Source organism: Betta splendens, chromosome 11, assembly GCF_900634795.4.
Source record: "Betta splendens chromosome 11, fBetSpl5.4, whole genome shotgun sequence".
Classification (NCBI taxonomy): Eukaryota; Metazoa; Chordata; class Actinopteri; order Anabantiformes; family Osphronemidae; genus Betta; species Betta splendens.
The window spans coordinates 12749858-12772908 of record NC_040891.2 but is presented as its reverse complement, the minus strand read 5'-3'; the positions used below and the strand labels follow the sequence as shown (position 1 = coordinate 12772908).

The window sequence follows — 23051 nt, the reverse complement described above, 5'->3', positions numbered from 1 at the left end:
GCAGTTTCGTCCTCGCCTGTCGGAGGGTGGAGCCGTGTGTAGTATCAGATTGTTATCTCCGGTCGTCTCACATGCTCATCCTTTGTTCGCTTTCATGGAGCCTTCGGGTTATGAGGTTTTTCACATACGTGTCAGTCCTACAGGGAGTCCAGGGTTCCCTCTTCACTCAGACCTGCGTGTGTTCATTACATACAGGACCTGAAGCATCTCGGTGAAAGCTCTATCTTCAGATCTCACTGAAGGTCAATCACAGCGACGGTCAGCGGTCGTCAGACCCGACCGGCGGGATTCCTGCTCTGTCAGGAATGTGAGTAAAGTACAAGCGGGTCGTCATGGTGATAATACACAGTGGGAGTGGGATAATGAGCTGTGATTGGCTACCTGCCGGTTACTCAGCCAGGTAACAGGCGTGTCGTAGCAAGGGTTACACACAGCTGATTACAGGAGGTTGTAAACCCCTCACACACACACGCACACACGTCCGCACCGTCACTCAGCTGCCAAGGAGCTTTACCACAGGTAGGACAAATACGGGTTCTGTCACAGGTTGTTCTGCCAGGTGTGTGTAACATATGGGTCATAAACTCAAATGTAGTTAATATTGGCTCATCCTTTCCTCTAGCTAGCAGTTAAACTGAAGCTAACTGTAGCCTAGCTGCTGCGCTGTCCGTGTGTGGGCTGAGGTCTTTTAACTCAACAGTTTAATCCCTGTTTCCTCGTGCTGCAGAACAGAACCATGGACTTCGACTTCTTGGACTCCTGCGTGAGTAGACCTTGTTCTGGAACTCTCTTCATGGTGACACCACATTCCTAGACACACAATCTGCCGCCTCATGCTGTGATAATCTGCATAGCTTCTGTCTTATCTATAACCTGTTGCCTCCTCGTGTCGTTCCTCATGTCACACATTCCTCGTTCTGTCTGTCTATACTGTGTATGTTCCGCCTCCCCTCCCTTAGAACATGTGGTGGGGAACCCTGGGAACGATACGACCTTACCCCAACTTCAACCCGAAGCGGGACGTCCTGGCTCTGCGGACGGCGCTGGAGAAGAAAGGTATTTCACCTTGTGTTGGGCTCTGGTAAAACACTGACTGTCACTGACCGGCTGTCCGGCCTCCGGCAGACGCAGCCGGCCTGGTGCGAATCCTGACCAATCGGACCAACTCCCAGAGACAAGACATTGCCAAGACCTTCGAGGAGCAAACGCAGAAGGTAACGGCAAAGACGGGATGACTGCAGCGTCGGCATTGAATCCCCGACAACCCTCCTGGTGTGAAGTGTTCCACCGTGCAAGAACCGTGCATGTTGACTTACCTGCGACCTGTTTGCTGAACATTTAGAAACACACCTTTGTTTAGAGACAGTATTGAACAGTAGAAGCTTCTCTAATGTAAATAGTGAGTCACAGGCTGAGCCGGTCCTGGACTCCTGGATACATTCCAAAGTGTCAGGTCTCAGTTATGTTTTGTTTTAGAGCATCAGTAAATTTAAATTGACATCAGGTGAAATGTTTTCTATTTGCCCCATTAATGCTGTGTAAGTAACCGGCTCCTTTGCTTTGGGTACCAATCCATGTAAATGAGTTTGCTTTGAATGCAGGGAAGTCCTGGTGGCTCAGCCGGGGGACGTCTGCTTTAGTCTGGGGCATCTTAAGCGTCCGACTCGGGGTTTGTTCCTAGGAACAAAGAGCCCGGATGCTGGAATCTGCTGGAGTCCAGCTGCTGTTGACTTGACCAGCTCTTGTCTCAGCCCGTGGTGCTTCTCAGGTTTAATCTGCTTGGGACATCCTTCAGCATCAGCGCTCCACTGCTGTGTCTGCTTGGTTAAACATTATCAGTTTGACAGTCTGGATGTGAAAGTCCCACAGAATCGCCCCTTTTTGGGGGCGTGTCTCATTTTGGCCATAGACGTTCCTGGTGGCGGCTCTACTGTTACCTGCCGGTTGCCTAGGCAACCCGTTAAACCTGTCACCCTTTGATCACGGATGCAGAACGACATAGGTGAAAACGTTTGTCCTTTCAGCAACTGGCGCCCGGGTTGAGGAAAGCTCTGGGTGGAGACCTGGCCACGCTGCTGATGGAGCTGCTGATCCCGCCTGTGGAGTACGACGCGTACCGCCTGCAGCACGCCATAGTGGTGAGTGGGACCATTTGCATTAGAGCAGCTGTTCTGGTCTCACGCTCTGGTGAAGCGTAACCCGTGTGGGTTCGTGTGCGCAGGGTCTGGGCACAGACGAGGAGACGCTGCTGGAGGTCCTGTGCACGCGGTCTGGGAAGCGGCTTGCAGAAATCAGCGCTGTATATAAAGAGTGTAAACTCCCTTTAGTCACAGCATTTCGGTGATTATTACGGCTATGAAAGGTTTCAGCGTCTAACGTATCCTGTCTCATTTGGTGCTGAACAGTGTACAAGAAGGACCTGGAGAAGGACCTGAAGGGAGAAACCAGTGGAGACTTTGCTAAGCTTGTCGTGGCTCTGCTCCATGTATCTTATTTATGTACTATTTTACCATTAACCCCACAGCATTAACCATATTCTTATAAAGTGAACTAGTTTTTTTTCTTTTTCAACAGAAAGCTGAGGTTCCCGGCGTGGTTCAAAGAGATGTAGAGGTACGTTATGCTCCTCGTGCTCCTTACGTCTGATTACGTAAAGCAGAAATGAGGTCTTCTTTCTTTCTTTTAGTCCCTCTTTGCATCAGTCAGCGGCAAAAAAGTTGATGCAGCCCCGTGGATTGAAATACTGACCTCCAGAGACGTGAATCATCTCAACAAAGGTTCTTATGACTCTGTGAAGCATCTGTGTGTGAACTTCCAGTGTTGTGAGCATGAATGCGCTCATCGCCGGCCTGTGACCGACAGTGTTCATGGACCTGGAGCTGAGGACGGGGCAGAACGTGCATCAGACTGTGGAGAAGAGATTCACGGGAGACTTTCGACTGGGCCTGAAGACTTTAGGTACAGTAGGTTCGGACTGACGCGACGGTCGAGTGTTTTTGCTGATGAGCTGAGAACGTCTGTGTCCTCACAGTGCAGTGCATCCGTTGCCCTGAGGACCACTTGGCCAAACGCCTCACTTCCACAAAGGTAAAAGCAGCCACCTTTGCTTTTAGACTTTTCTGCACACTGTGCTGCAGCGTCTGAGGCTCTGGTTGATGTCCCCGCCTGCAGTCGCACATCGTGCAGGGCGTCATGGTGTCTCACTCGGAGGAGGACCTGCTGTGTGTTCGAGCGGCCTACCTGAAGTTGACCGGCCTGTCTCTCTACGCTGCTCTGCAGGTGCGTTAGCGTTCGCTAGACACATGCGCACGCGTTGTTTAATGGGGCATCAGCTCTAACTTCAGTGTTCTCCCACAGAAACAGTTCAAGGGGGATTATCTACAGGCCCTGCTGGCAATCTGTCGATCAGAAGATTAGGCAAAAGGCGTTTGGTGAATTTGTCCTGGATTTTAATAAATGAGTACAAACACAAGTCATGTTCTGTTACAGCTTTTTCTATTAATGCATACAGCTGATTAAAGCATTGATATTAGATAACCGAATGCACTTACTGTAGATTCATGGCTTTTCATCATGATGTCTCTACAATCATTATTTATTTCTTAAGCACTGCTAATAAAAAGAACAATGACATCCTTTCTCATAACTTACTTCATTATTGAATAGAATTGTTTTGTCTTTTTTGTCTTTTAATTACTGAGCAGTCCTTGAGGAGCGGCCTCAGGTCAACAGGGTGCAGAGAAACCACAGCAGGACGGACATCAGCAGAGACGCGTTGAGCTGAGAGCCACAGTTTGGCCTGGTGGTGCGTGCAGTAGTCGTTGCCACGGCCGAGGGAGGGATGTTAGCGGATGTCGGAGTTGTCAGGGTTTTGGTGGTGGTCGGTGCCGAGCCGGCAGTTGTGTTTGGTGCAGCCGGTTTGCTCGTGGTTGGGGTCGTGGTCGTGGTTGTGGTTGTGGTTGTGGTTGGGGTCGTGGTTGTTGTAGTAGCTTTAGTTGTAGTTGGTGCAGAGGTTGTGGTTGTAGTGGTGGTCGTCGTTGTGGTTGTGGTCGGTGCCGAGGTCATAGTTATGGTCGTGTTCGGGGCCGAGGTCGTATTTGTGGTCGTGTTCGGGGCCGAGGTCGTATTTGTGGTCGTGTTCGGGGCCGAGGTCGTATTTGTGGTCGTGTTAGGGGCCGAGGTCGTATTTGTGGTCGTGTTCGGGGCCGAGGTCGTATTTGTGGTCGTGTTCGGGGCCGAGGTCGTATTTGTGGTCGTGTTCGGGGCAGAAGTAATATTTGTGGCTGTGGTCGGTGCCGAGGTCGTACTTGTGGCTACGATTGGTACTGAGTTCATAGTTACGTTTGCGGCCGGTGCCGAGGTCGTATTTGAGTTTGTGGTCGGTGCCAAGGTTGCAGTAGCGGCTGAGCCGGTGGTGGACATCCCTGCGGTTGCCAGAGCACCAGTTGTGGTGTTGTTCCAGAAATCGGATGCATTAGTGGCAGTGGTGTTGGGAAGGTCTGTCTGCGAGTTAACATCTAGAAACAAGTCCGTGGTCTGGGTTGAGGCTGTGCTGTTGGTCTGGGTTGACGCTGTATCGTTGTTTTGAGTCTGTGGGAATGAACACTCCATGAAACACACAGTACTGGTACCAGTTATAAAAGGTCAGATCACAAGGTGTTTAGCACAAAAAAGACCTTCCTGTAAGTTGCTGATAATAAGTTACACATTAACAAAAGATCAGATATTTTCAGATGTTTTCATTATTCTTTTCTTGTGTTGTTTTTTTATTTTCAGGGTTTCGAATAAAAGTTAATCATTTCCAATAGTGACTCGTAGGCAGCCGCTGTATTTGCATTTTTATTTGAGTATTGAGTTTCTGTAGATTTGCCATGTTTGGCAAATGCAAATTTATCCCACAAATAACATAGGGAATAAAATGAGGACAAACCTTGTTTATTCTTCAGTTTTGTCTTTGTTTGTTTGATGACAGGAAAATTTCCGCAAGGGCAAAAAACATAGAGTCCATGATGGTACAACAACTACAGTTTGTGCTTTCTGCATCATTTAAGTCTCTCTAACTTCAATAGAACAGATCAGATTAGAGTTTAGGTTTTCTTTTCATATTTTAGACTATTAGAGCAGTATATGACACCAAATAATCACATTTGATGGCTGTACAAGATCTACTGAATTCCATGAAAACCCATTTATTAATCAGTAAGTCTGCCTCACTAAACTTCTCAGGCTTCTACATTCTACAAGCAGATTCCTCTGATCCAATACGTTACCTGCGCTAATGCCAGCAGCAGCAGTGTGGAAAGTCCTACAACCAGTATCTTCATGGTGGCGCGATGAGAGGAGGCGAGAGATGCGGCAGAGGAGTCGATGGAAATGTCCCGCTGAGGCGGGCGAGGGATGGTATTTGTAGATGGTGAAGGACTGTAGCACGTCGCAGTGGGAGGTGTGGAACTGCTCTGTTTTAAGGAAGTTACGTTTGGAGGAGGAGGTGATGCCCAGGAGCGCTCACTTTGTTCTCTGCGCTGGTTAATAAATTCTTACCCTTCATGATGAAACTTACTTCCTGTTACTAAAAAGCTGTTTGATACTGGCCAGTTGTTAGGGAGCATTCATTCCAATAAACACTCTTTAAGTCATTGCATATTATTACCTATCACATCATTATATTAATATGCAGTTGACTTTTATTGTTTAATGTTGGATGAATGACTTCACTCTTTTCCAATAATTATAAACAATTGTTCCTTCTTGTGTATGATTTACGAAGTCATTTCCAAATAGGTAACATGTGTTTTTGTAGTTTTTATTACACACACAAGGAAACAGATTTTGGTGCTCTTTGAGTTAAACATTTCCTTATAGACAATATCCCTAAAGCTTTGTCCAAGCCTCAGACCAATTCCCAAATAATGACATAATAAGTTTTAAAAAGAAATAATAATAATAATAATAATAATAATAATAATAATAATAATAATTATTATTATTATTACTATTCTTCTTCTTCTTCTTCTTATTCGTATTATTATTATTATTATTATTATTACTACTATTATTATTACTATTATTATTATTTGCCCATTTATAGCTGGGATAGGCTTCAGTACCCCGCAAGTGGTTGAAAATGGATGGATTATTATTATTATTATTATTATTATTATTATTATTATTATTATTATTATTATTATTATTCCTCAACCACCTTTGCTTTAAAGATGCACAGAATAGTCAACACTAGTACTGTTTTAATTGTGAGGATCCCGCCACATCATTAAAGACACACTACTCCGTATTTATTGGTATATTAACTTTCTGAATACCAATCATTGGTATTGACCCAATTTTGATGTGCTTCCATTTGGATCCTCAAACTTTCCAATACGAGGCAACTGTACATTAATGAGCCAGGGACAAGAGGCAGGCAGAATATGGGTTTCAGACAGATCACATCATTTGTTTAATCCAGGTGGTTGAGACATGGGATTAAGAGGCTAAAGATACTTGTAACACGCGACACACCATAATATAATGAATTTAATGAGAATTTTTTTTTTGAAAATTTTAATGACACACAGGCAAATATATATTTGTTATAATTCACTCAGTTTATATTGTGTTTTTGGAGAAGCATGTATCTATAGTATCACTATGTACATATACATTGCACACCGCATCATTAATGGATTAAGTAACTAATATCACTTAAATCAGAGGATGAACAGAGTCACTCACAGAACATGCAGTAAGTACAATAGTAGACTAAATGTCTTTATGGCTCAATAAGTTAAATTCAAGCAGGATGTAATTCACATTTCTCACAGCTGACTTTGTGACTGTGGCCTAATCGTTACTAGTTACCCACAGCTGCGTTTTTCCTAGTGAATAATCTACATAGGCGCGCTAGTGCAGGGCTGTCTGGGCTACGGCCTGTAGGGGGCGCTCACTGCCAAAGCGTGTGAAGGCCCAGTGCAGCCAGCAGCAGGCTGGCAGAGGCCAACCCGTGGTTCTGTCCGCTCTTTGTGGTCATGCCCACCATGTAGTTGGCGTTGCTGGGCATTCCTCCCATCATGGAGCCGCTGGGGGCCGTGGACATGAGCATGGTGGCGACGGGAGAAGCTGCGGTCGTGGAGTTGGAGGAGGTGGTATTGTTGGATTTGGACTGGACCCAGAAGAGTAAAAAAACACATTAGTACATGTGACAGTGTTATAAAATGTGAAACACTGAAGAGACATTTAAATATCAGATTAATATATTCGTTAAATCCTTTTCACCACAACAAATCAGACTCAGCTCTGTCGGATTTGCTAAATACGTGACGTGATTTTTATGTCGCCTTCTTAAAGTGAAGAATGGTTTTACCTGTGAGCACACAAGCCCCAGCAGAGGCAGTAAAAACAAGCCCAGGACGAGGAGCTTCATTTTGGACGCGAGCTGGTTTCCTCCTGCTGGAGACGGCAGCGGACAGACGGAGCCTCGCCGGGATCCTCAGCAGCTGTGCTGTGTTTCCCACAGGCTGGACTTTTAAAGGCTGTTCAGATTATTCACCCGATACCTCTCTACTCCACCCAGATGATGGACCGCACATGCAAAACCTCACCGGGCCCAGAGCTGAGAGAGGCCCGGTCTCTGCTGTGCTGTTCAGCGAAGAGCCTTGTAAAAATGTATCTGTCCATTTAAAAGCCAGACACAGCACAGATCATGTGTAAATGATGTGTTTTATTAATTATTATTTCATTATTATTATTAAAACAGCAACAAATAGTCATCATCCTTCAACCATTGTTAATCAGCGTCACATATGTGCACATACAACACGCTGCTCAGGCGCTCTATGTACTTCGTGCTGTGACATACATCACTTTGCAATATTCACATAAACAAGGACATAAAGCAAACGAGCCATTAAAGGTGGCTCCGAACATACAGCCGGCATTTGAATGTGCTGTTTGAATAAAATTGAATATCTGCCTAAATGCAAATAGGCAACAACCATGAGTCTGCCAGAAGCAGGGTTTTAGCAGAACTGAGGCTCCTTCACCTTTAATCCTCTCCTGCTGAGCATTTTGATGTTTGCACTAGGACGTTTGGGGTTCTCGTACGTCCCGTGAAGCCGTCTAGGCCCAAAGCGGCCGAGCGCTCAGTGCTGACGCAGCACTTCATAGCGTGGGCGGCAGAGAACAGCAGCTGTAACGGGGGGCGTGCTGTCAATGCGCCGCGTAGAGCAGGAGGGTGACGGGCAGCAGGATGTGGCCGCGGAGCCCCAACGGGGCCGCGCGCGCTGCTCCGGACGTGGTCGTGGTCGTGCCAGCGTTGCTGGTGGTGCCGGGGGCCGCGGACGCGGAGGACGGAGCGCCTCCGCTGGACGCGGTGCCGGCAGCCGTGTTCTGGGAGGAGCCGGCGTCGCTCCCACGGGTGGAGCTGCCGGGCTGCGCCGTGGGCCCGCTGGTACCGGTGGTACCGGGCGACTCCGTGCTGCCGCTGACCCCTGTGGAGCTTGATTCAGTGGTTGTGTTCTGTCCCTGTAGAGGAAACACATTGCCTTCACGTTACGACACACGCTTGAGTCTACGTGCATCCACTTTAGTTATCTGCAATTTGAGCAGTGGTGCATCCAGATACAATAAGACTAAAACAGCAACAACACAATGAAATCCTGCCTAGCATTTGAAAACAATGCTGCTGTAATTTGGGTTTAAACACTTTAAATTCAGACTTTATAGAATTCTTCTCTTCCTCTAACACTTTGTGCGTTTTGTGTTCCCAGCTGTAACGCACCTGCAGATAAAGTGTTTACACTTTGAGCCCCAGCATCTGTGACCAGTCATTTTTACCCACGCTTCTGCTGTGTACATGAAATATCTGTCCACCAGTTGGTGTAAAGTCTTCATTGTCATCATTTAAATAATGAAAAGTGTAATTTAAACCAGTTTCGTGACTGTTAGTTATAAGAGGAAATGATACAAAGTCACTTGACCCAAATTCATGAACTCATTTGATGTTTTGTAAGAAGAAAATGTTTTGTCGCGTCAGTGACAGGTTTTAAAAGTTCATTTAAAACTGATGCAATTTTAACTGTATAATTTTCAGTCTTGTCAAAAGCAGCTGGAAGTGCGGACGAGGAAAACTGTGCTTTCTTGAAGTTCTTCATCTGCCTTCATTTGCCTAGACGCATTTAAATGTTTCCTTTGAACTCCGGCTGCTTTGAATGTAACCACGCTTCTGCTAGAAAAACACAACGCAGATGTGCTTTTCATTTGAAATCCCCCAAATCTGCTGTGTGCTTCCACCTGGACGGGTTCCCTTACCTCGGTTCTGCCCAGTGCGAAGGCCAGGCACACCCAGACCACCAGCATCCCCGCGTTCTTCATCTCGGCTTCAGATGTTCTTTAGGGCTGTCTGCTCCTTTCTGCGTGTCCTTATATATGACCCCCCCCCCCCCCCCCACACACACACACACACACACACACCCGCCCCAGCTTTCCATAACGCAGATACTGATAACAGTTACTGTAGCTGAGCCAAAAAGAAAACATGCACTGAACTTTGGCGCCCGCCCCACCTGAGCTGATGATGATGCAGGAGATGGATATCGAGTGGATCAATCCTCCACTGGAGACTGAAGCTTCACCTTTCTCATTGCATCAGGAATCTATGTACATAGAAACTATAACAAGCTTCACTGTATTGGTACCAGGTAGAGTCACTAGAGTAGAATAATGTGCACTGTTGATGGTTTCTTTTTGATAAATGCTTAAGGTTAAAATGTCCTTTAGAGCTTTTATTTATTATCAGTCTCACGTGACTTGAGTGGTCTGATATAGTGATGTGTTGAACTGTTCTGTTTACTCCTGGTGTTTAACTTTTCACTTTCACCCGAGCTCAGGTCCAGAAGCTCATTCAAATACAGTAAAAGTGGAATGCACGGTATCCATGGAAACCAGAAAACATCCACCTCCTTTGATAATACTGAACTTGTTTTGAGTTTCACATTTTCTTCGTACCAACAAAAATCTTGCGATAAGTGAAAACAGAGGTTTGGACACAGTAAAGTTCACCTGAACCCAGCAGAGATGTACATTGTGATATTTACTTTAGATACAGAGTTTAGACAAATACTTGAGGCATCTTATCGCTTTCTATGCAAACAAGGCCATAACGCGATGGCGTCAAACGAGTGTAGTATAAACGGCCGGTGACATTTTGGATCAGCGCCGTGTCTGCTGGACACGTGCTTCCAGTTTTAGGCTTCAACAGTGTTTCACTTACACTGAAACTGAATGGCTTTGTGTGGTTTGAATGTTGAGGCTGATGGAGATAAATCTTTATAGTCGCCGGTGTATTGTCCTGTAAACCGCCCTGTTCCTAGTTATTGAAACGCAAACAGACGATCCCTCTCGTATCAGTTTATAGTTAACCGATGGTCCGCATTCTTCAGATGTTACAGTTCTCATCAGGAACCTAAAGTGTGTGAAAAGTCATTTCAAGGTTAAGATTATACAAAACATATTATACATTATACAAAAAATTACTATTAATACTGAAGGCAGCCTATGTGATATATACAGTAAACGGCATGTATCGCTCATACTGTTGTAATGTACATGTAAAATTAAAACCAGAGCCTTTAGAGGGAAACAAACATGTTCCTGTAAACGGCTAAGGTCACACTCAGCTCTTTGTGGAGCTTTATCAGCTGCTCTTCCCGGTCACAGATAGTTTAATGTCTGTTTCCTGGGCCATTCGTGCTACTGGATAACGCTTTAACAGAAGCAGAGTATGTCACCATTGTGTTTTTTTCCATTGCCACTTGAGATGTTAGCAGAAAGTCATTAAGGAAACTTTTTGTCTGTTCCGGATCGGGCTTATCTGATTGTAATGACACTTTTACAACCTCTGGACGTCACAATCCATTGATTCCATCAATGCAGCATATTTATCATTTACATCTGCCAATTCGTGCTTCAACGTATGACATGAGAAAAAAAGGTTTCATTTTGAACCTACAAATAGGTTCAAAATCAAATGAAAGCAAATTAGTTGATTGATGTTAATTCATTTATGGAAACTATCAGTTTTATGTGTGTAGCACATGCAGGTGACCAACAAACGAGCCACAGATTTGCCTTAATTTGCCAAATCATGTGCTATGATTTAAAATCATCAAACGTTCTGAATATTCCAGCATTTTCACTGAATCTTCACAAATGCCTTGTACCCAGTATTTTCGAAGATCGCTGTAACTTGTGAAATGAGCAACAGAAATGTTGTTGCAGAGTCGTCTTTATTTTAAAGTGGTGTTATTTCAAACATGCAAAAAAGATATGCTCTCTGAACAGTAATGTAAACAGTTGTCATCTGTTCTATGCCTGTAAATCAAACATGTCTGTAAAAGAATGCTGTAAAAAAAACCAGCTGGGAAAATCCTTGTTTCTTTAGAGCGACCACTAAAGGACCTGATGCTGTGAACAGTGAAAAAATCTAATCTAAATATGAGGTCACAGCGTAAACGTCAATTCCTCATGCTTCGCTCTGTCTCTTGCTGTTTGTTCCTGTGACCTCACTGTCCAACGGCTGAGCGCAAACCAAATTTACCTCGGGACACTTAAAAAGCACACACAACATTTATGAAAGATATCAAACTACGACCCAAAGGACGAGGCAGTCCTGCTTTAACCCTCTTGTTGAGGGTTAAAGCAGGTTGCAGGTGAGAGGGAAGTAAAGCAGCTCTGCCTCAAGGCACGGTTTTGTCTACTACTTTGCTCAATGCTCCATTCAATCCATTCTGCAAATATATGCAAACATGCCCAGATTTATTTGAACACAAATACACATGTGTTCATAATCAGTTATTAGCACAACACTGACTGTTTAATTATGCTCATTTTGTTTAGCAAAGGGCCTTTTAAACATTGGACCACATCACCTGGAGAATGGACGCACTTCCTTAAACAACCCGTCAACCTTGGAACTTATGTAAACCACGGATAAAGTCAGACACTGACTAAAACAAATACAGGAGGCGGGTGAACACAAGTTACTGACCAGACTGGACTGATAGGACCGATAGGCAAAGAATCCTGACTCATATGACCTTTGTTTGGCTTTAAAGGACTTTTATTATCATGTGCATTTATTGTGGGTAATGTGAGTAATAGTTCAATGCAAAAACCACAAACTCGTGGAGAAAAAAAATTAAATCACTTTAAAAGTCTATAAAATAAGGCTTGCTTATATGAATTTAACATTTATTTACACTCGTCTTGTTTGTGTTTGTACATTAGCTGTTCTGTCGCCATCTGGTGGCGGGAAACGTGTCCGCGTCTGACCGGAAGTGAGGCAGTAAACGCAATAAGGCGCTAAGCTGTGCTAGACAAGGCAGTGGAGATGAGGCATCATGAGTTTTACAGAATAGTAAAAAGATTCATAAAACTTTAGACCGCTTTAACAAGCCCTCGGACGTTTGGACAACACCCACAATAAGAGCTCTGCTAAACTAGGTAAGCAGTTATGTAATGCATTATGGCACTTTGTTAGGTAGCTAGCTAGCTAGCTAGCTAGGACTTCATGGTGCTAACGTTAGCTTGTGCAGCCAAACAGATTAGCTTCGTCAGGGATGCTGTGTTAATTACATATAAACGTATCACTGCACGGATGCGTAAACGTTTTAAACCTCGCGTAGCGTATGTATCTAATGTTTAAACAGGCGGCGTAATAAAATGGATTTACTGATTAACGTGCTTTTTTAACATACAGTAACAGTAAACACTCCAGTGAAGCAGGAACCAATAGTCGATTGAGGTTTAGTTGGAAAGGTTTATTAGCAGATATTTGGGATGAAGTACTAGTAGGTTAAAAATGCTTTTCAGGAGCTATGATAGAAAGCAAGCGCCTGGAATTAAGAAGTAGTGTTACACAGCTCATCTATGTTTATGAAGAAGCAAAGGGAATTTTCAGGTCTTTTACTATCAAACAGTCACTACATTAATGTAAATGTATTTAATTTTATTTATATATTACCATATCTGAAAAGAGCCATTGTGATATTAGATGGCAGCATGTTGTGAGGTCTTCTGTATTAATAGCTTTCGGTTCCCTTTTCTTTAGGTTTGTGTAGTGATGGCAGCTTCCTTACCTCCAAAGCCAGGGATGGCTGGGATGCCTCCTCAGCAGCCCCACCTGCCCCCCATCTCTGCACCAGCTCAAGGCCAGCAGGCCATGCCCCCACAGGGAGCCCTGAAGGAGATCTCCCCAGTTTTCCTCTGTCGGATTGGACAGGAAACTGTCCAGGACATCGTTACTCGCACTATGGAGATCTTCCAAATCACACGTGCCACTCAGGTACTGAACACCTGTGTCTTTGACTCTCAGTTAGCTATAAATAATAATTTCATTGAAATGAAGTCCCTGAAGAGTCATTGTTGACTGAATTACTTATGTTTTGTAGCCCTTTGTGATTCTCATAGGAACTACTACCTGAACTTTTGTCTGCACATTACACATCTGTACCAGACAAATGTGCACCACATGTAAATTAATGTTTTAATTTGTAGCTTCCAAATGGTGTGACTCAAAGCCAAGCCATGTATCAGGACCGCTTCGGGAAGCTCCAGGAACACCTTCGGCAGCTCACGTTGCTCTTCCGAAAGCTCCGGCTCCTGTATGAACGCTGTGTGGAGATGACCTCTGACCTGCAGGAGGGACCAGCTGAGGTTAGAAAGTGGTCAATTTCTTCTTAGTTTAGTTTAGAAGCAGTTTGAGTCTGAAATGCCTGTGTTGTTGTCCGCTCTAACACTGCTTATTTAAATTTAATAGGTATTATTATTATTATTATTATTATTATTATTATTATTATTATTACTGAGTATTGTCAGTATGTTTAGTATACTTTTCCTTTAATTCTCTGTATTAAAGAGAAAAGTCTCTTTAATGATGTATGTTTTATACGTCCACAGCTTGTGCCATATGTTGGAGAAGAGCTGGTTTCTGTCAGAGCTGACCTATGCAGTCCTGCTGTCAATCAAGAGAGAAAAGAGGTTCTGGAGGTGTGTTCATTTTTTCTTACAGTCATAATCAGTCATAAAATAAAAAAATGTAAATGCACAAGAATAAAGTAAATGTTCTTGTGCCTTGTCTTGTTATTTATATTTATTCTATATGATTTATTCATATTTCTTTGTGATGATTTTATATTAAAATTCAAATGGGCGCCTACAGACATGAACTCAATGTATTTTATCAAGTTAAAAAAACAGAACACCCATAGGCAATGATGTGTGAAAGATTTATTATTTGTAAACATTGCTGCAAAAGCCTCTGGGTGGCAGTACTGACATTGGCTTAAGTGGCCTCTGTGCTGTGAAAAGAATGTAGATACATCATCTGCAGCTTAAACAGTTTCTTATGTTTTTGATTTCGTCAGCAGAGCTTTATAGTTGTGAAATAATGTTTTCAAGCAGGAAAGGAAATTGTTACCAGAGGAGAGAAGTTGGCTTTATTACCTACATCGTGTGTGTGTGTGTGTGTGTGTGTGTGTGTGTGTGTGTGTGTGTGTGTGTGTGTGTGTGTGTGTGTGTGTGTGTGTGTGTGTGTGTGTGTGTGTGTGTGTGTGTGTGTGTTTGGTAAGAAATGCTTAAACTTTGGCTCTGGTGCTTTTTTTGACTGATGGTTGGCTTGTTTTGTGGTTCACATGCAGAAAGTCCGCCAGAAGAACCAGGAGATGAAGATTCTGATGGATCAAATGAGGAACCTGCTGTGGGACGTCAATGCCATGCTGACCCTCAGGAAATGACCTTTCTTTCTATTAAATCCACCTTATTTTAGAGACATTCTTCCACAGATGCACAGGGCTGCATGAAAGTAAACACTGGGTGAACTAAGTGGATATGGGACTCTTTTTTTACTGTGGTGCATCTCCTTTCTTGGGACATTTACTAACTGACAATGACCAGTTACTCACACGTTTACTCATCATCTCTTCCACTGATGTTGAGAATAGTTTAATGAGATAAGAGAAGCAAGGCAGCTGACAACTCTATTTGTTTTCATCAATGTTACTTTAGCATGTTTAGTCAAATGTGGGATGGCTTGTGTTTTTATACTGTATAAATATCTACTTGAAAGTTGCACGGCCTCAGGTGAACACAAACAGAACTTGTCTGCGTTTATAATAGGAGCAGTTGCCCGTTACGCTCTACCAGTTGTAAAAACATTGTGTTTAGGCGTCAGATAAGCCCCTTGGCAGCTGTGAATCTCAGGTGCTTTGTGCGTAACACAGTGTCAGTGTGTGCATGTTCTAATGAGATTAACTTCCTCAGAGCTAGACAGAACAGCTCTTCAGTCTGTGGGGGCTGAGACCTGCTTCTCTGTGAATTTATTTTTGTAAACTGTGAGGCTTTGAGCATATCTGACCTTTAGTGCAAAGGAGTTAACATGATTATCATTAGTATCAGTGTGTTTTAAATTATGGACTCCACCTTAGAACATAGATGTGGTTTTATTAGAGATCTATGATGACCTGTAAGCTCAACATTCTTGGCAAGGCTGCCTTTATTATAAGACTCCAAAGTAAAACATGAAACGTTATGGATGATGTGCTGTGTGTCTGCAGATCAGCTGTATTTAAAGTGCACAAACACAGAGAGGGAGTAGTAATTAAAATCCCATTAACCGAGTTGTTCTTGGAGAAAATAGAAAATCGATTAAAACATATTTGCTTTTATGGAATTTCAGGATTCTTTAGGTGAACGAAGAGCCTTAAAATACTAAACAACATCACATGAATTATAATCAAATACTAAAAATAAATCACACTTTTATTTTCTGTTGAATGTTTCCAGTCGTTTCTCACTGTGCTGTTAAAACTTGAGTTTCTTTGCTAATCATGGTTTCTTTTATTACCTTTTGGGGCAGGCAGTAACAACCCTGGAACAACTCTGTAAAACAAAACTCGAACTTGCAGGGCAGTGATGATTCAGCTTCAGACAGAAGGCATTGCATTGAGCCCTCGCTTTCACTAAGGGACAGTGGTTTTCTCATCATAGCCCTTCATGCATCTTCATCTACTTGCCAGTGTCATGACTTTGTAAAACAGTCTCCCAGAATATCTACACATTCATGTGTCTGGGTTTTTTTTCCCCAGACACCTCATTCCCCTGGGAGGAATTTAGCTTGTCTTATCCTCCATGTCCAGGAAAGTTTGCTGTCAGATGGGAGTTTGAGGTGCTTTGAGTATTTTCTTCCCATCGTCTTTTTCTGTTTGATGCAATATTTTTTTTTATCACAGCTTGAATAGGTGCATTACAACAAAAACCCAAAGCAAATTGAATGTTTGTTATGCAACATTTAATATTAGTATGTAAAAAACAAACCAGTCTGTGTTGAATGTTATGTGATCTGTTTATTAGAACAAATCCAACCTTTGATCTTACAGAAGATTGAGTTATGATTATTGCTGAATTGTGCTGGTCAGATTAATATAAATCCCATCTACCCCAAAGCGTGTAGGATTCAATGCAGACTCTGCTTCTGGGAAGCAGAGGGGAGAGGTCCAGGGATGGAGCATCCAGGATGACTGTAGAGGTTTAGTTAGTGATGACTGAGTAGATAAGGATCTGAAAGTTCAGGGAGTAACTCTAACTGATATCTGCACATGATCAATGCATTATGTTAGCAATTTAATCGATACCTTTCCTCAAGTTTGTGCAATGATGCCAGCCAGAGAAGTCCTTCAGCATCAGCACCACCTTCTGCCTGTTTGCTAAGTGAAACCACACTAAAATGACTGTAAGATCCACAGTATTGTTTTGTTATATAATAAATAGATAATCTATATAACACAGTAGATCAAGGCAAGTTTTTTGTGCCTTCAACATCATTCAGCCATCACTGCTGAGGGGGAAGCTGGAGAGACAGACAGTTTCCAAGGCTGTGTGACCGTGACCCATCAGATGTCCAAGTACAACTCCCACAACTGGTCACCAGTTAAACCCAGGTATGTAAAACACTTTACACCAGCTCCCTGGGCACCATGTGATCAGCCACTGCTCCCCCCAGGGGGACGGGTCAAATGCAGAGGACAGATTCTATTGTAACATTGTGACATATGACAAATAAAGATGTATCTTATCTCCTGTCACCTGCAGTCATCATAGTGACACCGCCATCGTTGCTGTGTATCCAGAGAGAACAAGCAGAGACACACAGCAGCCATCCCTGACTTTGTGGACTGGTGTGAGAGACAGGAAGAGACTCAGGAAGAGTAGAGTGGATTTCCTATTTGAGGCAGCTCTGTTACATGCTCAGTACAGAGAGAAGTGTTCAGTGTGTAAAAACAATACAATGTTGTAGTACTATAATTGAAGGAATGTGCAAAAACTCATACAACCACTGTAAGTTGGATATAATTAATTTCTTTTATTCATTATTTGTTTGCATATATTTGTTCTTTCTTGGTTTTACTGCTACTCTAACAATGCATTGAATGCACTGTTTTGTTTTTTGAGGTGTGGTTTTATACAATTAAAAATGTTTTGAAAAAAAATGATATAAAGGCTGTTTTGACAACATTTTACACTAAGGTATTTTTGTGGCCACTGTTTTTTAATCACGGCATACTGTTTGTGTTGTTGTTTTTTTAAGGCATATTATACTACAGTATTTTTTAACAACACACTACACTGAAGTGCTACATACATACCATACTGTTTTCTAATAACATACTATACTGAGGTGTTTTTGACCACATACAGTACTATACTATGTTTTTTTCTTACCACAAACTATACTATAGCGTTTTTTGTCAACATATTATACCAAGGAGTGTTTTGACTAAAGATGTGCTTTTAAACAAATTGTTATATAAAGGCATTTTTTGTGAGCACATCTTATACTAAGGCATGTTTTTCGATTAAAATAGTATATAAATTCTTTTTTGACCACACACTATACTAAGGCAGTTTTCTGACCAAATATCAATTGGTAATGTGTTTGAAGTAGAACTGTGACATTGTGCAAAAGCTATCAGAAGTGAAAAGAACCCTGAATAAATAGCGTGATGTCAGGAATATCCTAAGGCGTATTTTTTAACAAAATATTATATTATATTATATTATATTATGACCACATACTATGCTAAGCTGTGTTATTGCAGTCATACTATACTAAGGCGTGTTTTTTGACGACATAGTATAGTAAGGCGTTGTTTTAAACACATAGTATAGTAAAACCTTTTTTTGACCACACGCTATACTAAGGTATTTTTTTGACCACATGCTATACTAAGGCGTTTTTTTGACAACAAAGTATAGTAAAACATTTTTTTGACCACATGCTATACTAAGGCGTTTTTTTGACCACATGCTATACTAAGGCGTTTTTTGACCACATGCTATACTAAGGCGTTTTTTTGATCACATAGTATAGTAAAACCTTTTTTTTAACCATATGCTATACTAAGGTATTTTTTTGACCACATGCTATACTAAGGCGTTTTTTGACCACATAGTATAGTAAACCTTTTTTTGACCACATGCTATACTAAAGTATTTTTTTAACACATGCTATACTAAGGTATTTTTTTGACCACATATTATAGTAAAACCTTTTATTGACCACACACTATACTAAGGCGTTTTTTTATCACATAGTATAGTAAAACCTTTTTTTGACCACATTCTATACTAAGGCGTTTTTTGACCACATGCTATACTAAAGCGTTTTTTTGACCACATAGTATAGTAAAACCTTAGTTTGACCACATGCTATACTAAGGCGTTTTTTTGACCACATAGTATAGTAAAACCTTTTTTTGACCACACACTATACTAAGGCGTTTTTTTGACCACATGCTATACTAAGGAATTTTTTTCACCACATGCTATACTAAGGCGTTTTTTGACCACATAGTATAGTAAAACCTTAGTTTGACCACATGCTATACTAAGGCGTTTTTTTGACCACATAGTATAGTAAAACCTTTTTTTGACCACACACTACACTAAGGCGTTTTTTTGATCACATAGTATAGTGAAACCTTTTTTTGACCACATGCTATACTAAGGCGTTTTTTGACCACATAGTATAGTAAAACCTTAGTTTGACCACATGCTATACTAAGGCGTTTTTTTGATCACATAGTATAGTGAAACCTTTTTTTGACCACATGCTATACTAAGGCGTTTTTTGACCACATAGTATAGTAAAACCTTTTTTTGACCACACACTATACTGAGGCGTTTTTTTTGACCACATGCTATACTAAGGAATTTTTTTGACCACATGCTATACTAAGGCGTTTTTTGACCACATAGTATAGTAAAACCTTTTTTTGACCACATGCTATACTAAGGTATTTTTTTGACCACACACTATACTACAGTAGGTCATTTTTTGACCACACACTATACTAAGGCGCTTTTTTTGACCACATGCTATACTAAGGCGTTTTTTGACCACATAGTTTAGTAAAACCTTTTATTGACCTCATATTATAGTAAAACCTTTTTTTGACCACATGCTATACTAAGGCAATTTTTGACCACATTGTATAGTAAAACCTTTTATTGACCACACACTATACTAAGGCGTTTTTTTTATCACATAGTATAGTAAAACCTTTCTTTGACCACACGCTATACTACAGTAGGTAATTTTTTGACCACATGCTATACTAAGGCGTTTTTTTTACCACATGCTATACTAAGGCGTTTTTTAACCACATAGTACAGTAAAACCTTTTTTTGACCACATAGTATAGTAAAACCTTTTTTTGACCATACGCTATACTAAGGTATTTTTTTGACCACATGCTACACTAAGGCGTTTTTTTTTATCACATAGTATAGTAAAACCTTTTTTTTGACCACATGCTATACTAAGGCGTTTTTTGACCACATAGTATAGTAAAACCTTAGTTTGACCACATGCTATACTAAGGCGTTTTTTTGATCACATAGTATAGTGAAACCTTTTTTTGACCACATGCTATACTAAGGCGTTTTTTGACCACATAGTATAGTAAAACCTTTTTTTGACCACACACTATACTGAGGCGTTTTTTTTACCACATGCTATACTAAGGCGTTTTTTAACCACATAGTACAGTAAAACCTTTTTTTGACCACATAGTATAGTAAAACCTTTTTTTGACCATACGCTATACTAAGGTATTTTTTTGACCACATGCTACACTAAGGCGTTTTTTTTTATCACATAGTATAGTAAAACCTTTTTTTGACCACATGTTATACTAAGGCGTTTTTTGACCACATAGTATAGTAAAACCTTTTTTTGACCACATGCTATACTAAGGTATTTTTTTTTAACACATGCTATACTAAGGTATTTTTTTGACCACATATTATAGTAAAACCTTTTATTGACTACACACTATACTAAGGCGTTTTTTTATCACATAGTATAGTAAAACCTTTTTTTGACCACACGCTATACTACAGTAGGTCATTTTTTGACCACATGGTATACTAAGGCGTTTTTTGACCACATAGCATAGTAAAACCTTATTTTGACCACATGCTATACTAAGGCGTTTTTTGACCACATAGTTTAGTAAAACCTTTTATTGACCTCATATTATAGTAAAACCTTTTTTTGACCACATGCTATACTAAGGTATTTTTTTAACACATGCTATACTAAGGCAATTTTTGACCACATAGTATAGTAAACCTTTTTTGACCACATGCTATACTAAAGTATTTTTTTAACACATGCTATACTAAGGTATTTTTTTGACCACATGCTATACTAAGGCGTTTTTTGACCACATAGTATAGTAAACCTTTTTTTGACCACATGCTATACTAAAGTATTTTTTTAACACATGCTATACTAAGGTATTTTTTTGACCACATATTATAGTAAAACCTTTTATTGACCACACACTATACTAAGGCGTTTTTTTTATCACATAGTATAGTAAAACCTTTTATTGACCACATTCTATACTAAGGCAATTTTTTGACCACATGCTATACTACAGTAGGTCATTTTTTGACCACATGGTATACTAAGGCGTTTTTTGACCACATGCTATACTAAAGCGTTTTTTTGACCACATAGTATAGTAAAACCTTAGTTTGACCACATGGTATACTAAGGCGTTTTTTTGACCACATGCTATACTAAGGAATTTTTTTCACCACATGCTATACTAAGGCGTTTTTTGACCACATAGTATAGTAAAACCTTAGTTTGACCACATGCTATACTAAGGCGTTTTTTTGACCACATAGTATAGTAAAACCTTTTTTTGACCACACACTACACTAAGGCGTTTTTTTGATCACATAGTATAGTGAAACCTTTTTTTGACCACATGCTATACTAAGGCATTTTTTGACCACATGGTATACTAAGGCGTTTTTTGACCACATAGTATAGTAAAACCTTAGTTTGACCACATGCTCTACTAAAGCGTTTTTTTTTTGACCACATAGTATAGTAAAACCTTTCTTTGACCACACGCTATACTACAGTAGGTAATTTTTTGACCACACACTATACTAAGGCGCTTTTTTTGACCACATGCTATACTAAGGCGTTTTTTGACCACATAGTTTAGTAAAACCTTTTATTGACCTCATATTATAGTAAAACCTTTTTTTGACCACATGCTATACTAAAGCAATTTTTGACCACATAGTATAGTAAAACCTTTTATTGACCACACACTATACTAAGGCGTTTTTTTAATCACATAGTATAGTAAAACCTTATTTTGACCACATGCTATACTAAGGCGTTTTTTTGACCACATGCAATACTAAGGTATTTTTTTGACCACATGCTATACTAAGGCGTTTTTTTGACCACATAGTATAGTAAAACCTTTTTTTGACCACACACTACACTAAGGCGTTTTTTTGATCACATAGTATAGTGAAACCTTTTTTTGACCACATGGTATACTAAGGCGTTTTTTGACCACATAGTATAGTAAAACCTTAGTTTGACCACATGCTATACTAAGGCGTTTTTTTGACCACATAGTATAGTAAAACCTTTTTTTGACCACACACTACACTAAGGCGTTTTTTTGACCACATAGTATAGTAAAACCTTTTTTTGACCACACACTACACTAAGGCGTTTTTTTGATCACATAGTATAGTGAAACCTTTTTTTGACCACATGCTATACTAAGGCGTTTTTTGACCACATAGTATAGTAAAACCTTTTTTTGACCACACACTATACTAAGGCGTTTTTTTGACCACATGCTATACTAAGGAATTTTTTTGACCACATGCTATACTAAGGCGTTTTTTGACCACATAGTATAGTAAAACCTTTTTTTGACCACACACTGCACTAAGGCGTTTTTTTGATCACATAGTATAGTGAAACCTTTTTTGACCACTTGCTATACTAAGGCGTTTTTTGACCACATAGTATAGTAAAACCTTTTTTTGACCACATGCTATAGTAAGGTATTTTTTTGACCACACACTATACTAAGGCGTTTTTTGACCACATACTATACTAAGGCGCTTTTTTGACCACATGCTATACTAAGGCGTTTTTTGACCACATAGTTTAGTAAAACCTTTTTTTGACCTCATATTATAGTAAAACCTTTTTTTGACCACATGCTATACTAAGGTATTTTTTAACACATGCTATACTAAGGCAATTTTTGACCACATAGTATAGTAAAACCTTTTATTGACCACACACTATACTAAGGTGTTTTTTTTATCACATAGTATAGTAAAACCTTTTTTTGACCTCATATTATAGTAAAACCTTTTTTTGACCACATGCTATACTAAGGTATTTTTTTCACCACATGGTATAGTAAGGCAATTTTTTGACCACACGCTATACTACAGTAGGTCATTTTTTGACCACATGGTATACTAACGCGTTTTTTTTATCACATAGTATAGTAAAACCTTAGTTTGACCACATGCTACACTAAGGTATTTTTTTGACCACATGCTATACTACAGTAGGACATTTTTTGACCACATGCTATACTAAAGCATGTTTTTGACCACATGTATAGTAAGGCGTTTTTTTGACCACATAG

At 40.6% G+C, this 23051-nt stretch overlaps 4 protein-coding genes across 6 annotated transcripts; 2 read left to right on the top strand and 2 right to left on the bottom strand.

The window, feature by feature from the left end:
• The first annotated feature begins 401 nt into the window (after window positions 1–401).
• On the top strand, window positions 402–3646 carry anxa14 (annexin A14). 3 transcript variants are annotated; one of them, XM_029167050.3, is made up of 13 exons: window positions 402–519; window positions 728–763; window positions 960–1056; window positions 1126–1214; window positions 2025–2138; window positions 2222–2312; window positions 2406–2485; window positions 2575–2613; window positions 2687–2777; window positions 2863–2958; window positions 3032–3087; window positions 3172–3279; window positions 3358–3646. In XM_029167050.3, exons 2-13 carry the CDS (start codon window positions 737–739, stop codon window positions 3415–3417), a joined length of 948 nt encoding a protein of 315 aa, XP_029022883.1. In that variant the 5' UTR covers window positions 402–519; window positions 728–736; the 3' UTR covers window positions 3418–3646. The 3 variants fall into 3 exon arrangements, with proteins under 3 accessions (XP_029022883.1, XP_029022884.1, XP_040928879.1); XM_029167051.3 differs by having other exon boundaries at window positions 408–519; window positions 733–763; XM_041072945.2 differs by lacking the exon at window positions 402–519 and having other exon boundaries at window positions 549–763.
• A 74-nt stretch (window positions 3647–3720) lies between these two features.
• On the bottom strand, window positions 3721–5428 carry LOC129604837 (integumentary mucin A.1-like). The gene is made up of 2 exons (XM_055512868.1): window positions 5271–5428; window positions 3721–4590 (listed from the first exon to the last, which is right to left on the bottom strand). The coding sequence occupies exons 1-2, from the start codon at window positions 5322–5324 to the stop codon at window positions 3721–3723; spliced, it is 924 nt and encodes a 307-aa protein (XP_055368843.1). The 5' UTR covers window positions 5325–5428.
• Window positions 5429–7697: 2269 nt separating this feature from the next.
• On the bottom strand, window positions 7698–9420 carry LOC114866294 (mucin-13-like). The gene is made up of 2 exons (XM_029168069.2): window positions 9307–9420; window positions 7698–8520 (listed from the first exon to the last, which is right to left on the bottom strand). The coding sequence occupies exons 1-2, from the start codon at window positions 9367–9369 to the stop codon at window positions 8206–8208; spliced, it is 378 nt and encodes a 125-aa protein (XP_029023902.1). The 5' UTR covers window positions 9370–9420; the 3' UTR covers window positions 7698–8205.
• Window positions 9421–12311: 2891 nt separating this feature from the next.
• Window positions 12312–15828, top strand: zgc:114119 (Mediator of RNA polymerase II transcription subunit 30-like). Its single transcript, XM_029167552.3, has 5 exons — window positions 12312–12498; window positions 13106–13339; window positions 13552–13710; window positions 13954–14043; window positions 14694–15828. Exons 2-5 carry the CDS (start codon window positions 13118–13120, stop codon window positions 14787–14789), a joined length of 567 nt encoding a protein of 188 aa, XP_029023385.1. The 5' UTR covers window positions 12312–12498; window positions 13106–13117; the 3' UTR covers window positions 14790–15828.
• The last annotated feature ends 7223 nt before the right edge of the window (window positions 15829–23051 follow it).